Below are 19,403 nucleotides of genomic sequence, written 5' to 3' on the forward strand. Positions count from 1 at the left end.
AAATCATTCGATATAGTTTCTGATACTCTGTACTTGGGTACTATTGTGGGCAAAAGAAACGAGCCGGGTGACAGCTACTTACTTGATTTAGGTAGGTATGAACAATGTCGCTGTCGCTGTCTGGTGCTGTCGCGGCACCACTGAGATACCCTGCCCTTCTCGACCCTACTGTCTTCTGCGCATGCGGAAACCTCGGTAAGGGGAGGTGAGGGCAAGGGTTGATCGAGGGAACAGATTGAGAGATCGGGGTTGGATGGGATGGTTTTGCTAGGTACTTGTCACGGTATGTCATGCATGGGAAGGCTGGAGTGAGGAGTTGGGTTGGGTAGTAAGTAGTGTGCCAACTATATATATAAGCTTAAAGTACATGTGATCATATGTTGGTGATGAAGGGAATCGTGTACCTATATTAGGCTGCCTTACCCAGCTTCGCTCATCGATACATGCCCAGATGTAGGTAAGCCGGGTCGTTAAGAGCAGGGGTTCTATTCTCCATTCCAGTCCGTGCCGTGCCGTTGTTCCAGCACAGCACAGCAAAGCACCGCCTACCAACAGGATTATTCGAGGCGCCCAGTTAAGGACCTTGCTCGGTTTGGGGTAAAGGTAATGGACCTTCTCATTTGCTGGTCATTTTCGAGACTTGGTGATAGTGGCTGATGGCGTGAGAGCGGGTTGGCTGAGTGGGGGAATGGTCAGGACAGGACAGCCTCGGAAGTGTCAGGTCACCATTGAAGTTCAGGTTCAGGATCAAGGTCAGGGCCAGAACGGAACATGCCAGAATTTTCCACGAAGCCCTCGTGATGGCATTGAGAAGCCGGCTGGGAACGTCGAGAGGGGTCGAATTAGAAGGGGGAAGAAGGAAAAATGGCTGCGAGGCTGCTCTGAGTGGTTGGGCTGGGTTCTGGGACAACGGGGTTGGTGGCAGGGTTGGCCTGGCGGATTGAGGACCAGTGTGTCAAAGCGTCGTACTTTTCGTCGCGTAGAGGTTAGAGCCGTATCTTGTAGAAACTGGGACTATTGATCCCCACAGAAGCACCTGCGGTCGTGCAGAGACTGAAGAGTTGCCACGGCTTGCCACAATGTATGCCGCGTAGATCCAGATCCCGGATCAACAACAAAGAACAAAGAAATCGTGAAGAAAGTCCCTCGGACGGGCGGCGGGCCGCAAGAGCCCTAACGCAGCTAAGCAAGTAGTGTGTCAACTGTCAAGTGCCAGTGGCAGACTGACAGTAGTTAGTGGCTGTGGGTATCTATCGGCCTGCATCGAGCCTGCCAATTTAGCCGCAGCAGTTAATTACGGCAGTCTAATAGTTATTGTTATGTACGTCTGCTAGCGGAGTAGTGCTCTTCCCACTCTTTTTCCTCTTGTCTAAGTGGCCGTCTGTTTTTGCCGACAGACTATGACTCGTAGGCAGATTTGTCGAGTCTCTGGTATCTACCCCGTACTGGTGGGCTAGTGCTCTACATTGCATCGACTATTGGGACGATACTTCCTGGCAGAAGTACGATCCGACTTGTCTTCTGCTCAGTACGGGAATCAGGTACCGTCCATCTTAGCGGGCCGTGCCATTGCGTCCGTTGACTCTTTGACTTTCTCAAGTCGCTTGGAAGCTGTCGACCGCAAAGATACTACTGATGAATGAGTGTCTTCGAGTCCAATCTCGTGGTATGGATGCTATTGCTACTCCACTGCACCACCACGTACGCCATACGAATGTCTAGTCATTCATCTATACTAAGCATCTAGTCATGAGCTCTTATCCCACCAATCACTTCCTGCCGCAATGTACTTTGCCTCAATTTATTACATAGTACGTATAGTAAGTTGCCTGAATGCCTGCGGCAATTGCTGCAGGCTTGCCGCCAGTGATGCTGCTCCGAGGTGCATGACTTTCATTATCTATCATTCTGGTTCTTTGGTTCTGATGGCAAGTCCTGACAACCCGATGCATTTTCCCTTTTTGATGATCCCTGCTGCGCTTACGTTCGATAGTCTGCTAGGATGGCCTGAGATGGTTGCCTTGGCTGCCAAAGTACGCTGTACGCCGTACCTTTGGCTTGCATGAAAGCAAGGAATTATATTCCGTCATGATGGCTTCATGGGGCAGACGTCTACATCGATTGACAGGCTTTGAGAGCTGGAAACTACTCACCGCTGCAAGGCTACCTACAGATCTCGTGGATCGAGGGATGCCTCAGTACCGGGCGGGAGTACAACCAGGTCCCGTCTACGTGTTACGTCCACGGCGTGCGCCAGTCAGTCAGTTAGTCCTTGGTCTCGGTCCTGTAGCTCGATGCAGTAAGTCCGGCTCTTCTATGGCTCCTTTAGGTCGGATGAGAAGCCATCCATCCATTACACTTGCACAGAATACGCATACCGAGACAATGGAGTGCGAGCAGCCAGAGGTCCTTCGGGAGCAGCAACACAAGCGCCGAGACAGAAGAATCCTGCATCGGAGATGAGTCCTACCTCTCCTCCGTCCCCTCCATCAGCCCGTCCCCACTATCCTGCTGTCATATACCTACAACCTCTCGGGTACGCACCTAAGCGACGGAGCGACCTCGAACATCCAGCGGGGCTCTTCCAGCGATGGGCGCTGCAAAATGCAAGTCAAAGTTAAGAAACAACAAGATCTAGAGGTGCGGCTACGAAGCGAGAAATACATAACCGGGAGCATCCCAATTGTACATCTTTCAGCTCCAGTTCTCCACTGCCTGTTATGGCGACCAGCAGGCGATCGAACGGGTAGGCGTGCGGTCCGCCGATGGGTTCGTCATGTTCCCTGTCCTTTTACCGGTTCTCTGGGTTTGCACCGGTTTCTCTGTAGCTAGAGAGAAAGATCGGTGGGACTACATGGGCGGTACTTCTTTCCTCTCTTCCTTCCCCGACTTGAACTGATCTCAAATATGGTGTGCATGCCTAACTAAGTACCCTCTTTCTTGCAGATCTGTTCGCTAGCCGCAGCCACCTCGTCCAGAGATGTCATATCGTTGGAGATCCGGCTTCAAAACTCTTCACGCTAGGTCCTATCGCAGCGCAGCTCACCTCAGCTCCGGCCGGGGCCGAGTAATCGCCATCCCCGCGGTCCTGGATTAGGGCATTACTCTGTAGAGGCAGACGTCTCTCCAGCCGCGAGAGAGAATTTCAAATCACGCAAAGTACGAGGCTTGGGGCTTGCTGTAGCTGACGCTGCGAAGTGCCGAGCTGTCGATCTAGACTCTTGAATCCGATCTTCTGGCAACAACGTACTTTTACGCCTTTGATATATCCAGTTTCACGGCTGCAAGACAGCATCCGGCATTCCAAATGTTCTGTTCGTGGACGCCATGGCCAACGGAAAAGGTTTGCCTCGTCCATGAGTCGAAGCACATCAAGCGCCACAGAGTATACTATGCGCCGAGTATGAGGGTTACCTAGCATAGCACTTTGGAATTCGTGATGCCTCGTACCTTGGTCGGAGGGCGCCTACCTACCTGTCAAATATGTACGGGATGGATGGAGTAGTGATGAGCAGCGCCGTTATGTATTTTTGTTTTATTTTTTGCCTTGCTCCGGGGTGATACGTATAACGTACTCTGTATACTGTGGAGTGTGCTTCGGCTAATTCTGCTGTTTTTGATGGGGGGGCCCCAAAGGTGGACCAAAGGTCGACGAGTCCTTTCGTCTTTTCATTAGGATCGTCTTTATCTGATAACCGCTTGAATAGGGACAAGGAAACGTTTCACCTACGTGGCATTGTGGCAATGATACCGATATCGTCTGCCAGGGTACGATTAGCAGGGAGGATTTGGTGTATATGGGGCCGAGGTACACGGTAGTACTGTAGGGCAGATTACGACGAACAGCAGTTCATTATGGCGGCTCGTGCGCGCGGATATCCGCGTCTGATCCTGCACCATTGTCCCCTTCCGGATCTGATTACAGGAACTCCTGTCTTGGATCCAAACCTGGAACTTGGAGATGGTCTGTTGTGCTATGGGGGCGGAACAGGGTTCAGGAAAGAATGGCAACCGTAGGACAGTAGACCCTGTGGGGCTCACGGGGCGGATTGCAATCAAGTCTGATCGACTGCCACTGCCGTCTCAGCTTCTTGTCATAACTCACGAACTCCAGGTACGTGGGCTCCAGGGATGCGTGAGTGTTTGCTGCGTGCTGGGACCTGGGACACGAGCCATGGGGCGAATTCCAACCTCAACTGCAAGCGCACGGATCCGGGAATGAGTGCTGTGCTGTGCTGTACCGTCGCCATGACCATGGCCCTGCCACTTGCATCCTTAACCTGACCTGGCCTGGCCTGACCTGACACCCTGCTCTCGCTGCAACAAAGTCGGGGAAAAGGATAGAAGACTGTCATGAAAATGTATTCATCGATAGCTACGACGACGCCGCGCTAGTGTTCACAAAACGAACCGAACCATACCCAGCCCAGCCAAATTTTATTTTTCCATTGTTGATTTGCTTTCCACTAAACACAAAACCATATGCATCCCTTAGCGCTTGGCAGCCTTCTCCTGAGACTCCTTGAGCACCTTCTTGACGATCTTCTGCTCCTCGATGAGGAAAGCACGGACAATGCGGTCCTTGACGCAACCGGCGCAGCGGGAACCACCGTAGGCACGGCTGACGTTCTTCTTGGGGCGCGAGATCTGGGCGTACTCGCGGGGGCGGAGGGCAGGGACCTGGAAGAGAATTCCCGGTCAGTTCTGTTGTATTCCAGTGGCCGTTTCGCTTTCTCGACTTCGTCCATCGTTCTTCATATTTTCGTAGAGCGAATTCCAGCCAAATTCGGGGACTCGGTACTCACACCGGGGAGCTTGATGCCACAGTCACCGCACTTGGGAGCGGTACCCTGCTTCTTGATGTGCTGGTATCGCAGCTCACCACCGGGGGTCTTGACGATGCGAACCCGGTTGGACCGCGTGTTGTACCTGTGCGAAACCCATCAATATCCTGTCTTTGATAATTCGAAAACCCATCGTATCCAATCCGGTCGAGTCAAATAACGCTGAATAGTACTGTAGAGACGGATATGACTGGGGGAAACGCTGGGAAGGAATTTTAAACGTACGGGTTCCGGCGGCGCTGCGAAGAAAAGTTCAGTTAGCGTCCAGTTCATATTCATTTCTGCTGCCAAAATACGCAGGAAATAACTCACGTATTGCAGTCTGTTGTTGGGCATTTTGACTGTGCTTGAACCTCAAGGGGATGGTCAAGAAATTGGCGTCGTCGTCGGTTGTCGTCGTGATCCTCGTAGAATTCTGGCAGTCGTCTGGATTTGTGTGGGTTTCTTGGAGCCCTCAGAGGCCGCGCTAGCGCCCATTTGGCGAGCCTGCGCTAACCCGCTTCTGGACTAGCGCAACTACGTTCCGGGTCGGAGCCGCCACCTCTTTTCGAGCTGGCATCGCGAGAAAGGAGCCAGACGTGAAGAAAGAATCGTCTGCCATCGCCGTCGCGGAAAGGGGTTTCGTCTAGGAGTTGGGTTTTCTTTCTTAGGACAACGAATTGCATCTTCCGACGCGATATACTGCCGCATCTCAGCAACCCGATATCCTGACTGATGAATCCGTCGCCAGCAGGATCTTTTCCCTCGATCTCGACTTGAGTCTTGACGCGACTGCACGTCATCCATAGAGAGAAGTAGCACCATCAATAACCGCACCGCGATGGCATCGCTGCCTCCTCCCCCACCGCCCGGATGGGGTGTATCGGCGCCGCCGTCCATGCCCATGGCGCCGCCGCCGCCAGGATACCAGCCGCCGGCCGACCCGAACGTCGCGAAGTTTGCCCAGAAGAAGACAGAATGGCTGCGGACGCAACGGAATCGGTTTGGCGAGAAGCGCAAGGGCGGGTTCGTCGAGTCGCAAAAGGCCGATATGCCCCCGGAGCATCTCCGCAAGATCGTGAGGGACATCGGCGACGTGTCCCAGAAGAAATTTACCAACGAGAAGCGGAGCTATCTCGGTGCTCTGAAGTTCATGCCCCATGCTGTGCTCAAGCTGCTGGAGAATATGCCTATGCCTTGGGAGTCGACGAGGGAGGTTAAGGTGCTGTACCACGTCAACGGGTGTTTGACTCTTGTTAATGAAACCCCGAGAGTCATTGAGCCGGTCTTCCATGCTCAGTGGGCGACGATGTGGGTGTGTATGCGACGAGAGAAGAGTGACCGACGACACTTTAAGCGTATGCGATTCCCTCCGTTTGATGACGAGGAGCCGCCGCTTTCGTGGTCGGAGAACATTGAGGATGTTGAGCCGTTGGAGCCGATTCAGATGGAGCTCGATGAGGCTGAAGATGGGCCCGTATATGAATGGTTTTACGACCACCGACCACTCCTTGATACACCACATGTGAACGGGCCGAGTTATAGGAAGTGGAACTTGGATCTTCCCCAGATGGCTACACTGTATCGGTTAAGCCATCAGCTTCTGAGTGATGTCGTGGACCAGAATTACTTCCACATGTTCGATTTAAACAGTTTCTTTACGGCCAAAGCGCTGAACGTTGCTATTCCCGGTGGACCTCGTTTTGAGCCTTTGTACAAGGACATTGATCCCAACGACGAGGACTTTAGCGAGTTCAACGCGATTGACCGTATCATCTTCCGCGCGCCTATCCGAACCGAATACCGCGTTGCCTACCCCTTCCTCTACAACACACTCCCGAGAAGCGTAAAGGTTTCTTGGTACTCTCACCCGCAAGTTGTATATGTCCGGACCGACGACCCTAACCTCCCCGCCTTCTACTTCGACCCTGTCATCAACCCTATCTCTTCCCGCTCCGTCGCGCCCAAAAACATTACAGTCAGCCACGAGGACGAGCTATTTGGTCCTGAAGGAAATGAGGACGACTTTGAGCTTCCCAAAGAGGCCGAGCCATTCTTCGCTGATGAGGACCTCTACACGCCCGAGACCGCGTCCGCTATTGCCCTTTGGTGGGCTCCTCACCCCTTCAACAAGCGCTCCGGCAAGATGGTCCGCGCCCAGGATGTTCCGCTCGTCAAGCAGTGGTATCTGGAGCACTGCCCTCAGGGCCAGCCTGTTAAAGTTCGCGTGTCTTACCAGAAGCTTCTCAAGACATACGTGCTCAACGAGCTACATCAGAAGAAACCCAAGGCCCAAAGCAAGCAGGACCTGCTAAAGACCTTGAAGTCTACCAAGTTCTTCCAGCAGACGACGATCGACTGGGTTGAGGCTGGTCTGCAGGTCTGCCGTCAAGGTTTCAACATGTTGAACCTCTTGATTCACCGCAAGAACTTGACGTACCTCCACTTAGATTACAACTTTAACTTGAAGCCAGTCAAGACTTTGACAACCAAGGAGCGAAAGAAGTCTCGTTTCGGAAACGCTTTCCATCTGATGCGTGAAATCCTCCGTCTTACCAAGCTGATTGTCGACGCGCAAGTTCAGTACCGTCTTGGTAATATCGATGCCTTCCAGCTTGCTGATGGTATTCTGTACGCCTTCAACCACGTCGGTCAGTTGACGGGTATGTACCGTTACAAGTACAAATTGATGCATCAGATTCGATCTTGCAAGGACTTGAAGCACTTGATTTACTACCGCTTCAACTCTGGCCCTGTCGGTAAGGGTCCTGGATGTGGTTTCTGGGCTCCGGCCTGGCGCGTCTGGCTCTTCTTCATGCGTGGTATTATCCCTCTGCTCGAAAGATGGCTTGGAAACTTGCTTTCTCGTCAGTTCGAGGGTCGTCACAGCAAGGGTGTGGCCAAGACAGTCACCAAGCAGCGTGTGGAGTCTCACTTTGATCTCGAACTGCGTGCGTCTGTTATGGCTGATCTGATGGATATGATGCCCGAGGGTATCAAGCAGAACAAGGTTAACACCGTCCTCCAGCATCTGTCAGAAGCGTGGCGGTGCTGGAAGAGTAACATCCCTTGGAAGGTTCCCGGTCTTCCTGCGCCTATCGAGAACATCATTTTGCGGTATGTCAAGAGCAAGGCGGATTGGTGGATTTCCGTAGCGCATTACAACCGTGAGAGAATTCGTCGTGGTGCTACAGTTGATAAGACCGTCGCCAAGAAGAACTTGGGTCGTCTTACTCGTCTGTGGCTCAAGGCCGAGCAAGAGCGCCAGCACAACTATCTGAAGGACGGTCCGTACGTGTCGTCTGAAGAGGCTGTTGCGATTTACACTACAATGGTTCACTGGCTCGAGTCCCGAAAATTCTCGCCCATCCCATTTCCCAGTGTCTCATACAAGCACGACACTAAAATTCTGATTCTGGCGTTGGAACGTCTGCGTGAGTCGTACTCTGTCAAGGGCCGACTGAACCAGAGTCAGCGTGAAGAACTCGCCCTTATTGAGCAGGCGTACGATTCTCCCGGAACAACACTGGCTCGTATCAAGCGTTTTCTGCTTACTCAACGTGCGTTCAAGGAGGTTGGAATTGATATGAACGACAACTACAACAATATCAACCCCGTTTATGATGTCGAGCCAATTGAGAAGATCACCGACGCTTATCTTGATCAGTACCTCTGGTACCAAGCCGAGCAGCGTCACTTGTTCCCTGCTTGGATCAAGCCGTCTGATTCTGAGGTGCCTCCTCTTTTGACGTACAAGTGGGCGCAGGGAATTAACAACCTGTCCAACGTCTGGGAAACTGCCGATGGAGAGACGAACGTGATGATTGAGACGGAATTGTCCAAGGTTTACGAGAAGATTGATCTTACGCTGCTTAACCGCCTGCTTCGTCTGATCATGGACCACAATTTGGCTGATTACATCACCTCGAAGAACAACGTGCAGCTGAGCTACAAGGATATGAACCATACCAACAGCTACGGTCTCATTCGTGGTCTTCAGTTCTCTGGCTTCGTCTTCCAGTTCTACGGTTTGATGATCGATCTGCTCCTCCTTGGCCTGCAAAGAGCCAGCGAAATGGCCGGTCCTCCTCAGAGCCCTAATGACTTCCTTCAATTCAGAGACCGTGCGACTGAAACGAGGCACCCTATTCGGTTGTACACTCGTTACGTAGACAAGATCTGGGTCTTCTTCCGATTCAATGCGGACGAATCGCGCGACTTGATTCAACGGTTCTTGACTGAGAATCCCGATCCTAACTTTGAGAACGTTATCGGCTACAAGAACAAGAAATGCTGGCCTCGAGACTGTCGTATGCGCTTGATGCGCCATGATGTTAACCTTGGTCGCGCTGTGTTCTGGGATCTGAAGAACCGTCTTCCTCGATCTATCACCACGATCGACTGGGATGACACTTTCTCCAGCGTTTACAGCAAGGATAACCCTAACCTTTTGTTCTCAATGTCCGGTTTCGAGGTCCGAATTCTTCCCAAGTCTCGCAACCTCAATGAAGAGTTCTCGGTCAAGGACAGTGTTTGGTCTTTGGTAGACAACTCCACAAAGGAGCGCACAGCGCATGCGTTCTTGCAAGTCACGGAAGAGGATATCCAAAAGTTCAACAACCGGATCCGACAGATCCTCATGTCGTCCGGTTCGACGACCTTTACCAAGATCGCGAACAAGTGGAACACTGCTCTGATCGCTCTCTTTACCTACTACCGTGAAGCTGCTGTGTCTACTGTCAACCTCCTTGACACGATCGTCAAGTGCGAGACCAAGATTCAGACCCGCGTCAAGATCGGTCTGAACTCGAAAATGCCGTCCCGTTTCCCTCCGGCGGTGTTTTACACACCAAAGGAACTGGGAGGTCTCGGTATGATTTCTGGCTCGCACATCCTCATTCCGGCCAGCGACAAGCGGTGGTCGAAGCAGACCGACACCGGCATCACCCACTTCCGCGCGGGTATGTCACATGACGAAGAAACCTTAATCCCGAACATCTTCCGATACATCATCCCGTGGGAAGCCGAATTCATCGACTCACAACGAGTATGGATGGAGTACTCGCAAAAGCGCATGGAAGCTCAGCAGCAGAATCGCCGTCTCACCCTCGAAGATCTCGAAGACAGCTGGGACCGCGGTCTCCCGCGTATCAACACGCTGTTCCAAAAGGACCGCAGCACCCTCAGCTTCGACAAGGGATTCCGTCTCCGTGCTGAATTCAAGCAGTACCAGCTCATGAAGAGCAATCCTTTCTGGTGGACTAGTCAGCGGCATGATGGTAAATTGTGGAATTTGAACGCTTACCGTACCGATGTTATACAGGCGCTGGGTGGCGTAGAGACTATTCTTGAGCACACCTTGTTCAAAGCAACTGCTTTTCCGTCCTGGGAAGGTCTCTTCTGGGAGAGAGCGTCAGGCTTCGAAGAGTTGGAAAACCTCTTTCTTATTTTCTGCTTTTTCTGCACTCTCGTGGTCGATTTTCGGCCATGGTCACCCCATACAACCCCCCCCCCCCCCCCGGGCACCCAACCCTAACCCTAAACATATACACTCATTGCTCTTATTGACCATGGTCTAACTAACCGTTTTATAGATCTATGAAATTCAAGAAGCTCACGAATGCTCAACGATCCGGTTTGAACCAGATTCCAAACCGTCGATTTACCCTATGGTGGTCACCAACCATCAACCGCGCCAATGTCTACGTTGGTTTCCAGGTGCAACTGGATCTTACGGGTATCTTCTTGCACGGAAAGATCCCTACTCTAAAGATCTCTCTGATTCAGATCTTCCGTGCTCACTTGTGGCAGAAGATCCACGAGTCAGTAGTCATGGATCTGTGTCAAGTTTTCGACCAGGAACTTGAGCAGCTTGGCATCGAAGCGGTTCAGAAGGAGACTATTCATCCGCGTAAGTCTTACAAGATGAACAGTTCTTGCGCCGATATCTTGCTGTTCGCGACGAACAAGTGGAACGTCACCAGACCTTCCATCCTCTTCGACACAAAGGATGTATACGAACCGACCACGACCAACAAGTTCTGGCTTGACGTGCAACTGCGTTACGGTGACTACGACTCTCACGACATTGAACGATACGTCCGTGCCAAGTACTTGGACTACACCACTGACAGCATGAGTATCTATCCATCTGCGACGGGTTTGATGATTGCAGTCGATCTTGCCTACAACTTGTACTCCGCTTACGGCCAGTACTTCCCTGGTCTGAAGACGCTGGTTCAGCAGGCGATGGCCAAGATTATGAAGGCCAACCCTGCCCTCTACGTGTTGAGAGAACGTATCCGAAAGGGCCTTCAGCTGTACGCCTCCGAAAGCAACCAGGAGTTCCTTAACTCTCAGAACTACTCGGAGCTCTTCAGTCCTCAGATTCAGCTGTTCATCGATGATACCAACGTCTACCGTGTCACTATCCACAAGACCTTCGAAGGTAACCTTACCACCAAGCCTATCAATGGTGCTATCTTCATCTTCAACCCCCGTACCGGACAATTGTTCTTAAAGATTATCCACACCAGTGTTTGGGCTGGACAGAAGCGTCTTGGTCAGCTTGCCAAGTGGAAGACGGCAGAAGAAGTTGCGGCTCTTATCCGATCTCTGCCGGTCGAAGAACAGCCCAAGCAGCTCATTGTTACCCGAAAGGGTCTCCTCGATCCGCTTGAAGTTCACCTTCTCGATTTCCCCAACATCTCTATCCGTGCTTCTGAGCTTCAGCTGCCTTTCCAGGCTGCCATGAAGGTGGAGAAGCTTGCAGACATGATCCTGCGCGCAACAGAGCCTCAAATGGTCTTGTTCAACCTTTATGACGAGTGGCTGAAGACCATTTCGCCATACACTGCCTTCTCTAGATTGATCTTGATTTTGCGTGCTCTTCACGTCAACATTGACAAGGCCAAGATCATTCTTCGGCCTGACAAGGGCGTCATTACTTTGGAGCACCACATCTGGCCTTCGCTTTCCGACGAGGACTGGATGAAGGTTGAAGTGCAGCTGCGTGACCTGATCTTGAATGATTACGGCAAGAAGAACAACGTCAACGTTCAGAGTCTGACAAGCAGTGAAGTCCGAGATATTATTCTTGGTATGGAAATTAGTGCGCCGTCGTTGCAACGACAGCAAGCGGCCGAAATTGAGAAGCAGCAAGAGGAGGCGAAGCAGCTTACCGCTGTGACGACCAAGACCCAAAACGTTCGCGGTGAGGACATCATTGTCACTACCACGTCTCAATACGAACAGCAGTCGTTCGCGTCCAAGACCGAGTGGCGTACGCGTGCGATCGCCACGTCTAATCTCCGCACTCGGGCAAACAACATCTACGTTTCGTCAGATGATATCCGCGAGGAGGGTTACACGTACATTATGCCGAAGAACATCCTCAAGCGGTTCATCATGATTGCCGATCTCCGGGTGCAAGTGGCCGGATACCTCTACGGTAGCTCGCCACCGGACAACGATCAAGTCAAGGAAATCCGGACTATCGTCATGATCCCGCAGGTCGGCAACACCCGCGAGGTTCAATTACCGCACCAGCTACCCCAGCACGATTACCTCAACAACCTGGAGCCGCTCGGAGTGATTCACACCATCTCCGGTAATGAGCCGCCCTACATGACGGCGCAGGATGTGACTCAGCATTCCCGCCTGATGAACGCCCATTCGTCCTGGGACAAGAAGACGGTTACCATGACCGTCTCGTTCACACCAGGTTCCGTCTCTCTTGCAGCATGGGGCCTCACCCCTCAGGGCTACAAATGGGGAGCCGAAAATCGGGATACGACGTCGGATCAGCCGCAGGGATTCTCGACCAGCATGGGCGAAAAGTGCCAGTTGTTGCTCAGTGACAAAATCCGTGGGTACTTCCTCGTGCCCGAAGACAATGTGTGGAACTACAGCTTCATGGGAAGCGCGTACGGAAGCGTCGAAAAGCGCCCGGTGTATGTCAAGATCGACACGCCGCTCCGGTTCTACGACGACCAGCATCGTCCCCTGCACTTCCAGAACTTTGCCGAACTGGAGGACATTTGGGTCGATCGATCTGATAACTTTGCTTAAGCGAGGCGGGCGTTTGTCGTTTATGTTCTTTTTTTCGTGTTTCTGCAATAATACACTTGTGATAAACCCTTTCTTGCATGTTTCATTATGACGATCTGGATCTATATTACGGACGCGAGGAAAAGGCAATGCGGGGATGATTCGGCCGGCTATTGTATGTATATTAACTAGGTAGTTCTATAAATCTATTTTTGGCCGAGTATCACTGAACGCTCAACCGGCTCTGTAGACTCGTCACTCGTGAGGGTAGCTACGGAGGGCAAGATCGATGCGGGACATCGAGTCCACCAGGCACTGTGGGACTGGATGTCTTTTCCTGCCTTCTGCCAATTCTTTTCGACCCAACACCTGCAAGCTGCATCGACTCTGCTTTTCTCCCTAGTCATCTTCGAGTACAGCCCCAGCGAGCCGTATTGATTACATTTCCTGCCACCAGCCGTGTCCAAGGAATCGGATCCTCCGCGAAATTACAGCTCACGGCTACTAGTCTCAATCCTTGACAATTGGGGCCAGCTTCATTTCGCCTATCGTGAAGCGTGGGGGTGAGATTATCAATATGTTTCACCATTGCTTCAAGGCCTCAACTCAAGCTCGGAACGCAAACTCTAAATAGATCGGGAAAAAGCAAGAAAGCTGGAAAAAGCTGGAGACAAGCTGGATGGTAAGAGGATGGGCGAATGCGATCGATGCGTGATGACAGCACTGCAGCTGCACGGTACCGGGGTGGGTGTGCCCTGAGCCTCGTTCAAGCTCCGTCGCTTTCCTCGCCGAGTATCTCGAGGCAAATAATAAGATGACGGATATCGACGGCATGTGCTTGTCTTGTCCTGCGCTTACGGGACCATATCTGGGTGCGGAGGAGATAAAGACCCAGCCTCTATTTGTTTCGGTAACGGACTTCCGCAGGCTTCATCGAGGGGACGTTGACCTCTGGCGCCTCGCGCCTCGCTCCTCGCTGGAAATCGCCATCAGCATGGTGATACACTTTGGGTTACTGTGCTCCGTCCTCCCTCGCTGGGCTGAACTAGGCATGAAAGAAGGATAGGCTGATGTGCTCGATCCCATGCCATCTTTTTTGTCGTGTCCGCGTCCGCGTCCGCGTCCGCCACCCACAGCCTTGTCTCGCTCCTGCCACGCTCGGACGCTAGACTGGTTTGCTCCGTCCGACCGTTGTCATGCTGTCGCGCTCATCGAGGGATTTGGGGGAGGTACATGTGTACCATGGTACAAAACACGAGCGCCTTTGTTTATCCCGGGAGCCTGGAACAATGGGAGATGAGCGAGGGAGATTGGAAGAGGCTCAAATCGCGAGACGCGCGAAATCGCTGGTTGTCGAGAGGGAATATGAAGTAGATGAAGCTGCCTGTCACGAGCTGCCAGGGGACTGATTATTATCGGGCGACTTCGTCCGAAGTAAGAATGAGCGACGGGGCAGCTGCTGCTACTGCTGCTGCGCTGCGCTCCTGTTGTTAGAGTCTCACGCTACCATGCGCGATATAGTTGAGGACGCCACATACAACAGCTTCCCCATCCCTGCGGTACGGCCCACCTCGATCAGTCGCGACGCAGGTGCCCACTGCCAGCTATGCGCGACTCTATTCTGAGTATATTGCTCGAGATCGCATCCGTCGCTTGAGCAAATGCACGAGGCTGGATGACACACCCTCTCCAACCAAGGAGCATTCCAAGTCTCGCATCTGCCACCAGTAATCCATCGTCTACCCCCTCGTGGGTGTCTCGCCGACAGGTGCTTCCGATTAGCCACTCCTGGCGTCGCTGGCCGGTGGGGATCATTGCGACGGCGTACGACAGGCCCTTGTCTTGACAGGGGTGGGAATCCTTTGCTAGTTAAAGCACGCCCAGCCGCAGGTATGATTCCTTACTCCGAAATCCACCAGGCCTGCGCTTCCACGTTCGTATCCAATAAGCTAGCTCTCCATGCTGCCAGACCTACGAATGAACTGGGCTTGGATCTCCCCCCGCTTCCTGATGATCACGAATCGCGTTCAAAGAAGCCGGCGCAATCTGTCGTGCTGAGCGTTTCAGGCCACACTCTTTCCTGCCTCCAAAGTTCTTTCCTGCTTACCCTTTTTCGATTATTTTCCTCGTTTCCGATGATTATTTTTGTTTCCTGCTTCGACTGCCATGCCTTGGCATGGGACCAGAACGGCCCGGTGGAGGGGGATGAAATGATGCTGAGGAATCCATCAAATCGCCTCAAGAGTCTCCAGAGTAAGACCGTTGTGCTCTGACTCTGGACTCTGGAGTCCTGTACAAGCTAAGCTTGACCAGAGCGAAGATCCGCCAAATGGGCGACCTCTGTCTCTTTATCCACCTGCATCTCTCTGGTTCTGGCGATGTACTGTACCTCGACCTTGCCTCTTTCCAGAACCTTTCCTCCCCAGTCTTTGGCTCCTGTCGACAGCAGTCCGGAATTCAACGTGCTGCATAGGGACTTATCTTCATGCACGACGGCATATCCTGACCCTGTCTCGACCCTGCTTCCATTTCCCTTCTCCTCCATCTATTCCGACCCCTTTCGCGTCTTACCATTCGAGTTCCTATCCCCTCCGCAACCGTTATACACAACGCGGGCCACGGTTAACGAGCCGTTTGGACGATTACTTCCGCTGGCTCTGTCTGGCCCAAGGGTACAAGCCCAGCCCTTCCCGCTCTCCTCTGGGGGCTAGTTCAGTCTCAACATATTTGGGTGTATCCTGCGCTAGATTAGTAGTAGTGAAGAGTACAGTGCAGGCTGCGTTAGTATTTTTGGAACGTCTAAAGTCCGTCAGACCCCGGTGAGTACAAACTATCCCTAATATTCACTACTTGCGCTCTTCGGTTTCCTCTCACCTCGCCTGCCCCTTCCTCTTCTTATTTTCCTGCCTGCCCATTTTGTTGGCGTTGCTGGTTTGTCTGTTTGTCGTCTCCAGTTGCAACCAGCCTCCTGTGTTTTCTTTCTACTTTTTCATGACCCGGGGCCCGTTCTGTCGACGGTCCAATTACGGTATCGCGATATCTTATCTTGTCTTATTCTGACTGGGAGGTATAGCTGGAAGTACCGTCTTGCTTGGGTCAAATCGAGTCCGTGGTGCTTGTATTATGGTTTAGTACATGGCGGTCGCGGTCCATCTTCTTTTCAATCATCAGACGCCAGATCGAGACGTCGATTAAAAGCAGCTTTGAGAACTTTGGGCGACGCGATTATCATCTGACGTCGTCATATATCGCCTCGCCTGTTCCCGCTGGCAGCGGCTTCTAACAACCTTCCAAAGCATTCAACAATCGGCTCGGTAGCCTGCCAGGGCTTCTAGGCTCTAGCAGCACCGATGTATGTCCGCGACGCTGGCGGATCCGTATCGAGACTATGCCATTGACTACTCTCAACATGCTACCTGCAAACCTGAGGAACATGAAGGCACGCTCGTATATCACACCCAGCAGCCGCATCTTCAGCACGCAAAACAGACAGACCCGTCTTTCACTTCTGGAAACTCGCACGGCACAGCGTATGAGCAGCACCATGCGAATGCGACCGTACTCCCAACCGCGACACCACAATCCGCAGTCCCCGATATCTCACAGGCAGTTGTCCTCAACCAGGCTCAAATGCTCCCCCGTCAGATCCCGGTGCAGTACACAACTGCCGGCTTTGACCTCGCATCGTCCGTTCAGCGTGGCAAGAAGAGGCCTCATTCTGAGACTGACCCAGATGGCGGTAGCACAGAGCATGGAATCAGACAGCTGCCAGTCCTTCCACCTGACGCCTCTTCCGAGCCGACCCATTCGCCCGAAATGCTCTTCTCCGTTCATGGGGATGCCTCGCAGCACCATCATCCATTGCAAGGCCACGGGTTTGGGCCCACTGACCCTATGGCCCTGCCGCAACACCACCATCACCACCATCTCCCACCGCACACATCGCTTCGCGCATCCGAGCGTCAGGGTATGAATGTCGAGACATCACCTCTGGCGTCTGGCCCGCCAAGTGTCGTGGGTCAGCCGGGGATGCCCGATCCGGCGCCTCGACCGCGGGGTCCCAAACTCAAGTTTACGCCAGAGGAGGATGCATTACTGGTGGAGCTGAAAGAAAACAAAAACTTGACATGGAAGCAGATAGCCGATTTCTTTCCTGGCCGAACTAGCGGGACCTTGCAGGTCCGTTATTGCACCAAACTCAAAGCGAAGGATGTGGCATGGAGTGATGAAATGGTATAGTAGCCCATTTACTTTCCCTACTTTCTTACCTCTACGGCGGCCTAGAGTGGCCATGGACAGCTATTCTAACATGATGCATAGGTGCAACGTCTGCGGCGCGCTATCCAAGAGTACGAAAACGATCGCTGGCGTATAATCGCTGGCAAGGTCGGTAATGGATTCACACCAGCGGCCTGTAGAGAGAAGGCAACGCAGCTATAAGCAGAGCTGTCAATGTCATGGGTTATGGATGATGACATGGAAGTAACGGATGGACATGCATTTCGCCTTCTCCCCACCCCCTTCTTTTTTTCTTCCCTTCGCCCTTTCCCCCAATTGTAATGGCTGCTTTACTCTCCTTTGTCTTCAGCTTTTACTTCTTGCCCTTTGACCTACTTTGCTTGGCAGGTTGTACAAAGGGGACACGCATTCTCACTAGCGATTGCTCTAGACCGACAACTGATGTTGGGTTATTGTATGATATCTATATTAGCGTGTGGAGACCCCGAATGCCATGAGCTGGTACTCGATCTAATCGTCAGATGGCCATACAACTGCCGTCAGCATCTAAACGGTAGAATGGCATGATTCCAGACGGACAGCTTGCCCTAAGCCCTAAGCCATGCTCGAATACGGTAATCTACCAGACGGGCGTTCTCCGAGCGCCGTACTAGCTTGAGCTCCAATCAGCAGCTATGTATGACTAAGGCGGTGTGGTCGCTGGTCAGACCACGGGCCGAAGCGGCTTCAAACTCACCTCAACCTCAACCTCCAAACTCCCTCTCTGCCAGTCCTCCACGCCTTGTCCGTTGGCATTGCACCCACAATGTTCTTCCAACGCACAGCTATCGCCCTCTCGAGGCGCGCCCCTGTCCGGGCCCTCTCCGTCCGCCCTTTCTCCTCTTCCATCGTCCGCGGTACGTGCCCGAACAACCCAAAATGCTCGACGTCCCCCCAATCGAGATAGCGATCATGCCATACCTCAGCGCGACATCATTGACCGCGGCTGGTCTCAACTACCATGTCGGAGAACTATGCCATGTCAAAGGAAACTAGCTAACATGAATTCTCTCTATAGCCAACGCCAACAAGTGGCAGGTCAAGGAGGAGGGCAAGATCCTTCCCTTCGAAGGTTCGTATCCTGTTCCGTCCAATCCGCCGCTATACGAAGCACCAATTGCTCATACCCGAACGCCCATGGGCTCCGTACGCCGTTGACAACTGCGAGCATCGCAATTGGGTGTTGAGCCCCGACCCACCGTCTACCTTTTGACGTTGTTACATCATTACCTCGCCCTACTGCCGCTTCGACCCACCACCCACCGACGTTGAAGAGCCATTACTGACTGGGGCTCTTCCTGCGTATAGAGATTAAGACCGAGAAGGATCTTCTTCCCCCTGGTGCCAAGCCTGGTACCGTTCCCACCGACATCGAGCAAGCTACCGGTCTCGAGCGTCTCGAGCTTATCGGAAAGATGCAGGGCATTGACGTCTTCGACATGAGGCCTCTTGATGCCTCCCGAAAGGGTATGCATGTCTCATTCGGCAATTGTTACGGGAAGGGATCTCATGTCTGACCTACGACCGCTAGGAACCCTCGACAACCCCATCATCGTCAACGGTGCCGGTGACGAGCAGTACGCTGGTTGCACTGGTTACCCCGTTGACTCTCACCAGGTCAACTGGCTTACTGTACGGATCATCGCCTTCTTGCAACATGGTATCGTGTTGGATGTTAACCATTATCCAGGTCTCCCGTGAGCGCCCTATCGAGCGCTGCCTCGAGTGCGGTAACGTCGTCAAGCTGAACTACATCGGCCCTGAGGAGGACCCCCACGCTCGTGAGTCACCCCGGAAGCCATCTTGAACTTGCGTTGCAACGCAATAGACTCATATCTTACCCAGACGACCACGACCACGGTCACCACCACCCTCCCCACGAGGAGCCCAAGACCTTCGCCGACTTCGTCAAGCCCGACTACTGGTACCGGTAAACGGTCTCATCGAGCTTGTAGTTCGATAAGTCGATAAACGGGGCGGCTGCGGTCTCCCTCCATCCCTCCCTCGTTTCTCCTTTGTTTTCCCGCTATTATTCCGGAGATGCTTGTGTGATATAAGATGTGGTGTGGTGCACTAGGTAGGGGATTTAGATGACAAAGTATAAATTTGTATTTCCTACCTTTGTTGTTGCTGAGCCCTGGCATTTGGTCTCTGTAGATTAGTGAAGATGAATAAAGCTGTGGTTACTTTTCCTCCTATGCCGTTATATATCTAACGTAATTTGGTTGCAATCCTCCGCCTATTTAAGTCCCC

The 19,403-nt window shown here is 52.6% G+C and overlaps 4 protein-coding genes across 4 annotated transcripts; 3 read left to right on the forward strand and 1 right to left on the reverse strand.

Annotated features, from left to right (window-relative positions):
* Window positions 1-4,491: 4,491 nt before the first annotated feature.
* On the reverse strand, window positions 4,492-5,180 carry BDW74DRAFT_176907 (60S ribosomal eL34 domain-containing protein; the record flags this gene model as incomplete). The annotated part of the gene is made up of 4 exons (XM_073728760.1): window positions 4,492-4,680; window positions 4,806-4,929; window positions 5,070-5,083; window positions 5,157-5,180. The coding sequence occupies 4 exons, from the start codon at window positions 5,178-5,180 to the stop codon at window positions 4,492-4,494; spliced, it is 351 nt and encodes a 116-aa protein (XP_073585318.1).
* A 279-nt stretch (window positions 5,181-5,459) lies between these two features.
* Window positions 5,460-13,084, forward strand: prp8 (U4/U6-U5 snRNP complex subunit PRP8). Its single transcript, XM_073722378.1, has 2 exons — window positions 5,460-10,250; window positions 10,418-13,084. Exons 1-2 carry the CDS (start codon window positions 5,665-5,667, stop codon window positions 12,891-12,893), a joined length of 7,062 nt encoding a protein of 2,353 aa, XP_073585319.1. The 5' UTR covers window positions 5,460-5,664; the 3' UTR covers window positions 12,894-13,084.
* Window positions 13,085-15,949: 2,865 nt separating this feature from the next.
* BDW74DRAFT_135279 (SANT/Myb-like DNA-binding domain-containing protein) lies at window positions 15,950-17,432 on the forward strand. The gene is made up of 2 exons (XM_073722377.1): window positions 15,950-17,105; window positions 17,193-17,432. Exons 1-2 carry the CDS (start codon window positions 16,227-16,229, stop codon window positions 17,310-17,312), a joined length of 999 nt encoding a protein of 332 aa, XP_073585320.1. The 5' UTR covers window positions 15,950-16,226; the 3' UTR covers window positions 17,313-17,432.
* Window positions 17,433-17,868: 436 nt separating this feature from the next.
* On the forward strand, window positions 17,869-19,345 carry cox5b (cytochrome c oxidase subunit IV). Its single transcript, XM_073724066.1, has 6 exons — window positions 17,869-18,007; window positions 18,169-18,222; window positions 18,459-18,617; window positions 18,682-18,782; window positions 18,841-18,931; window positions 18,996-19,345. Exons 1-6 carry the CDS (start codon window positions 17,917-17,919, stop codon window positions 19,082-19,084), a joined length of 585 nt encoding a protein of 194 aa, XP_073585321.1. The 5' UTR covers window positions 17,869-17,916; the 3' UTR covers window positions 19,085-19,345.
* The last annotated feature ends 58 nt before the right edge of the window (window positions 19,346-19,403 follow it).

Source organism: Aspergillus multicolor (genome assembly GCF_047715735.1).
Source record: "Aspergillus multicolor strain CBS 133.54 unplaced genomic scaffold BDW74scaffold_8, whole genome shotgun sequence".
Lineage (NCBI taxonomy): Eukaryota > Fungi > Ascomycota > Eurotiomycetes > Eurotiales > Aspergillaceae > Aspergillus > Aspergillus multicolor.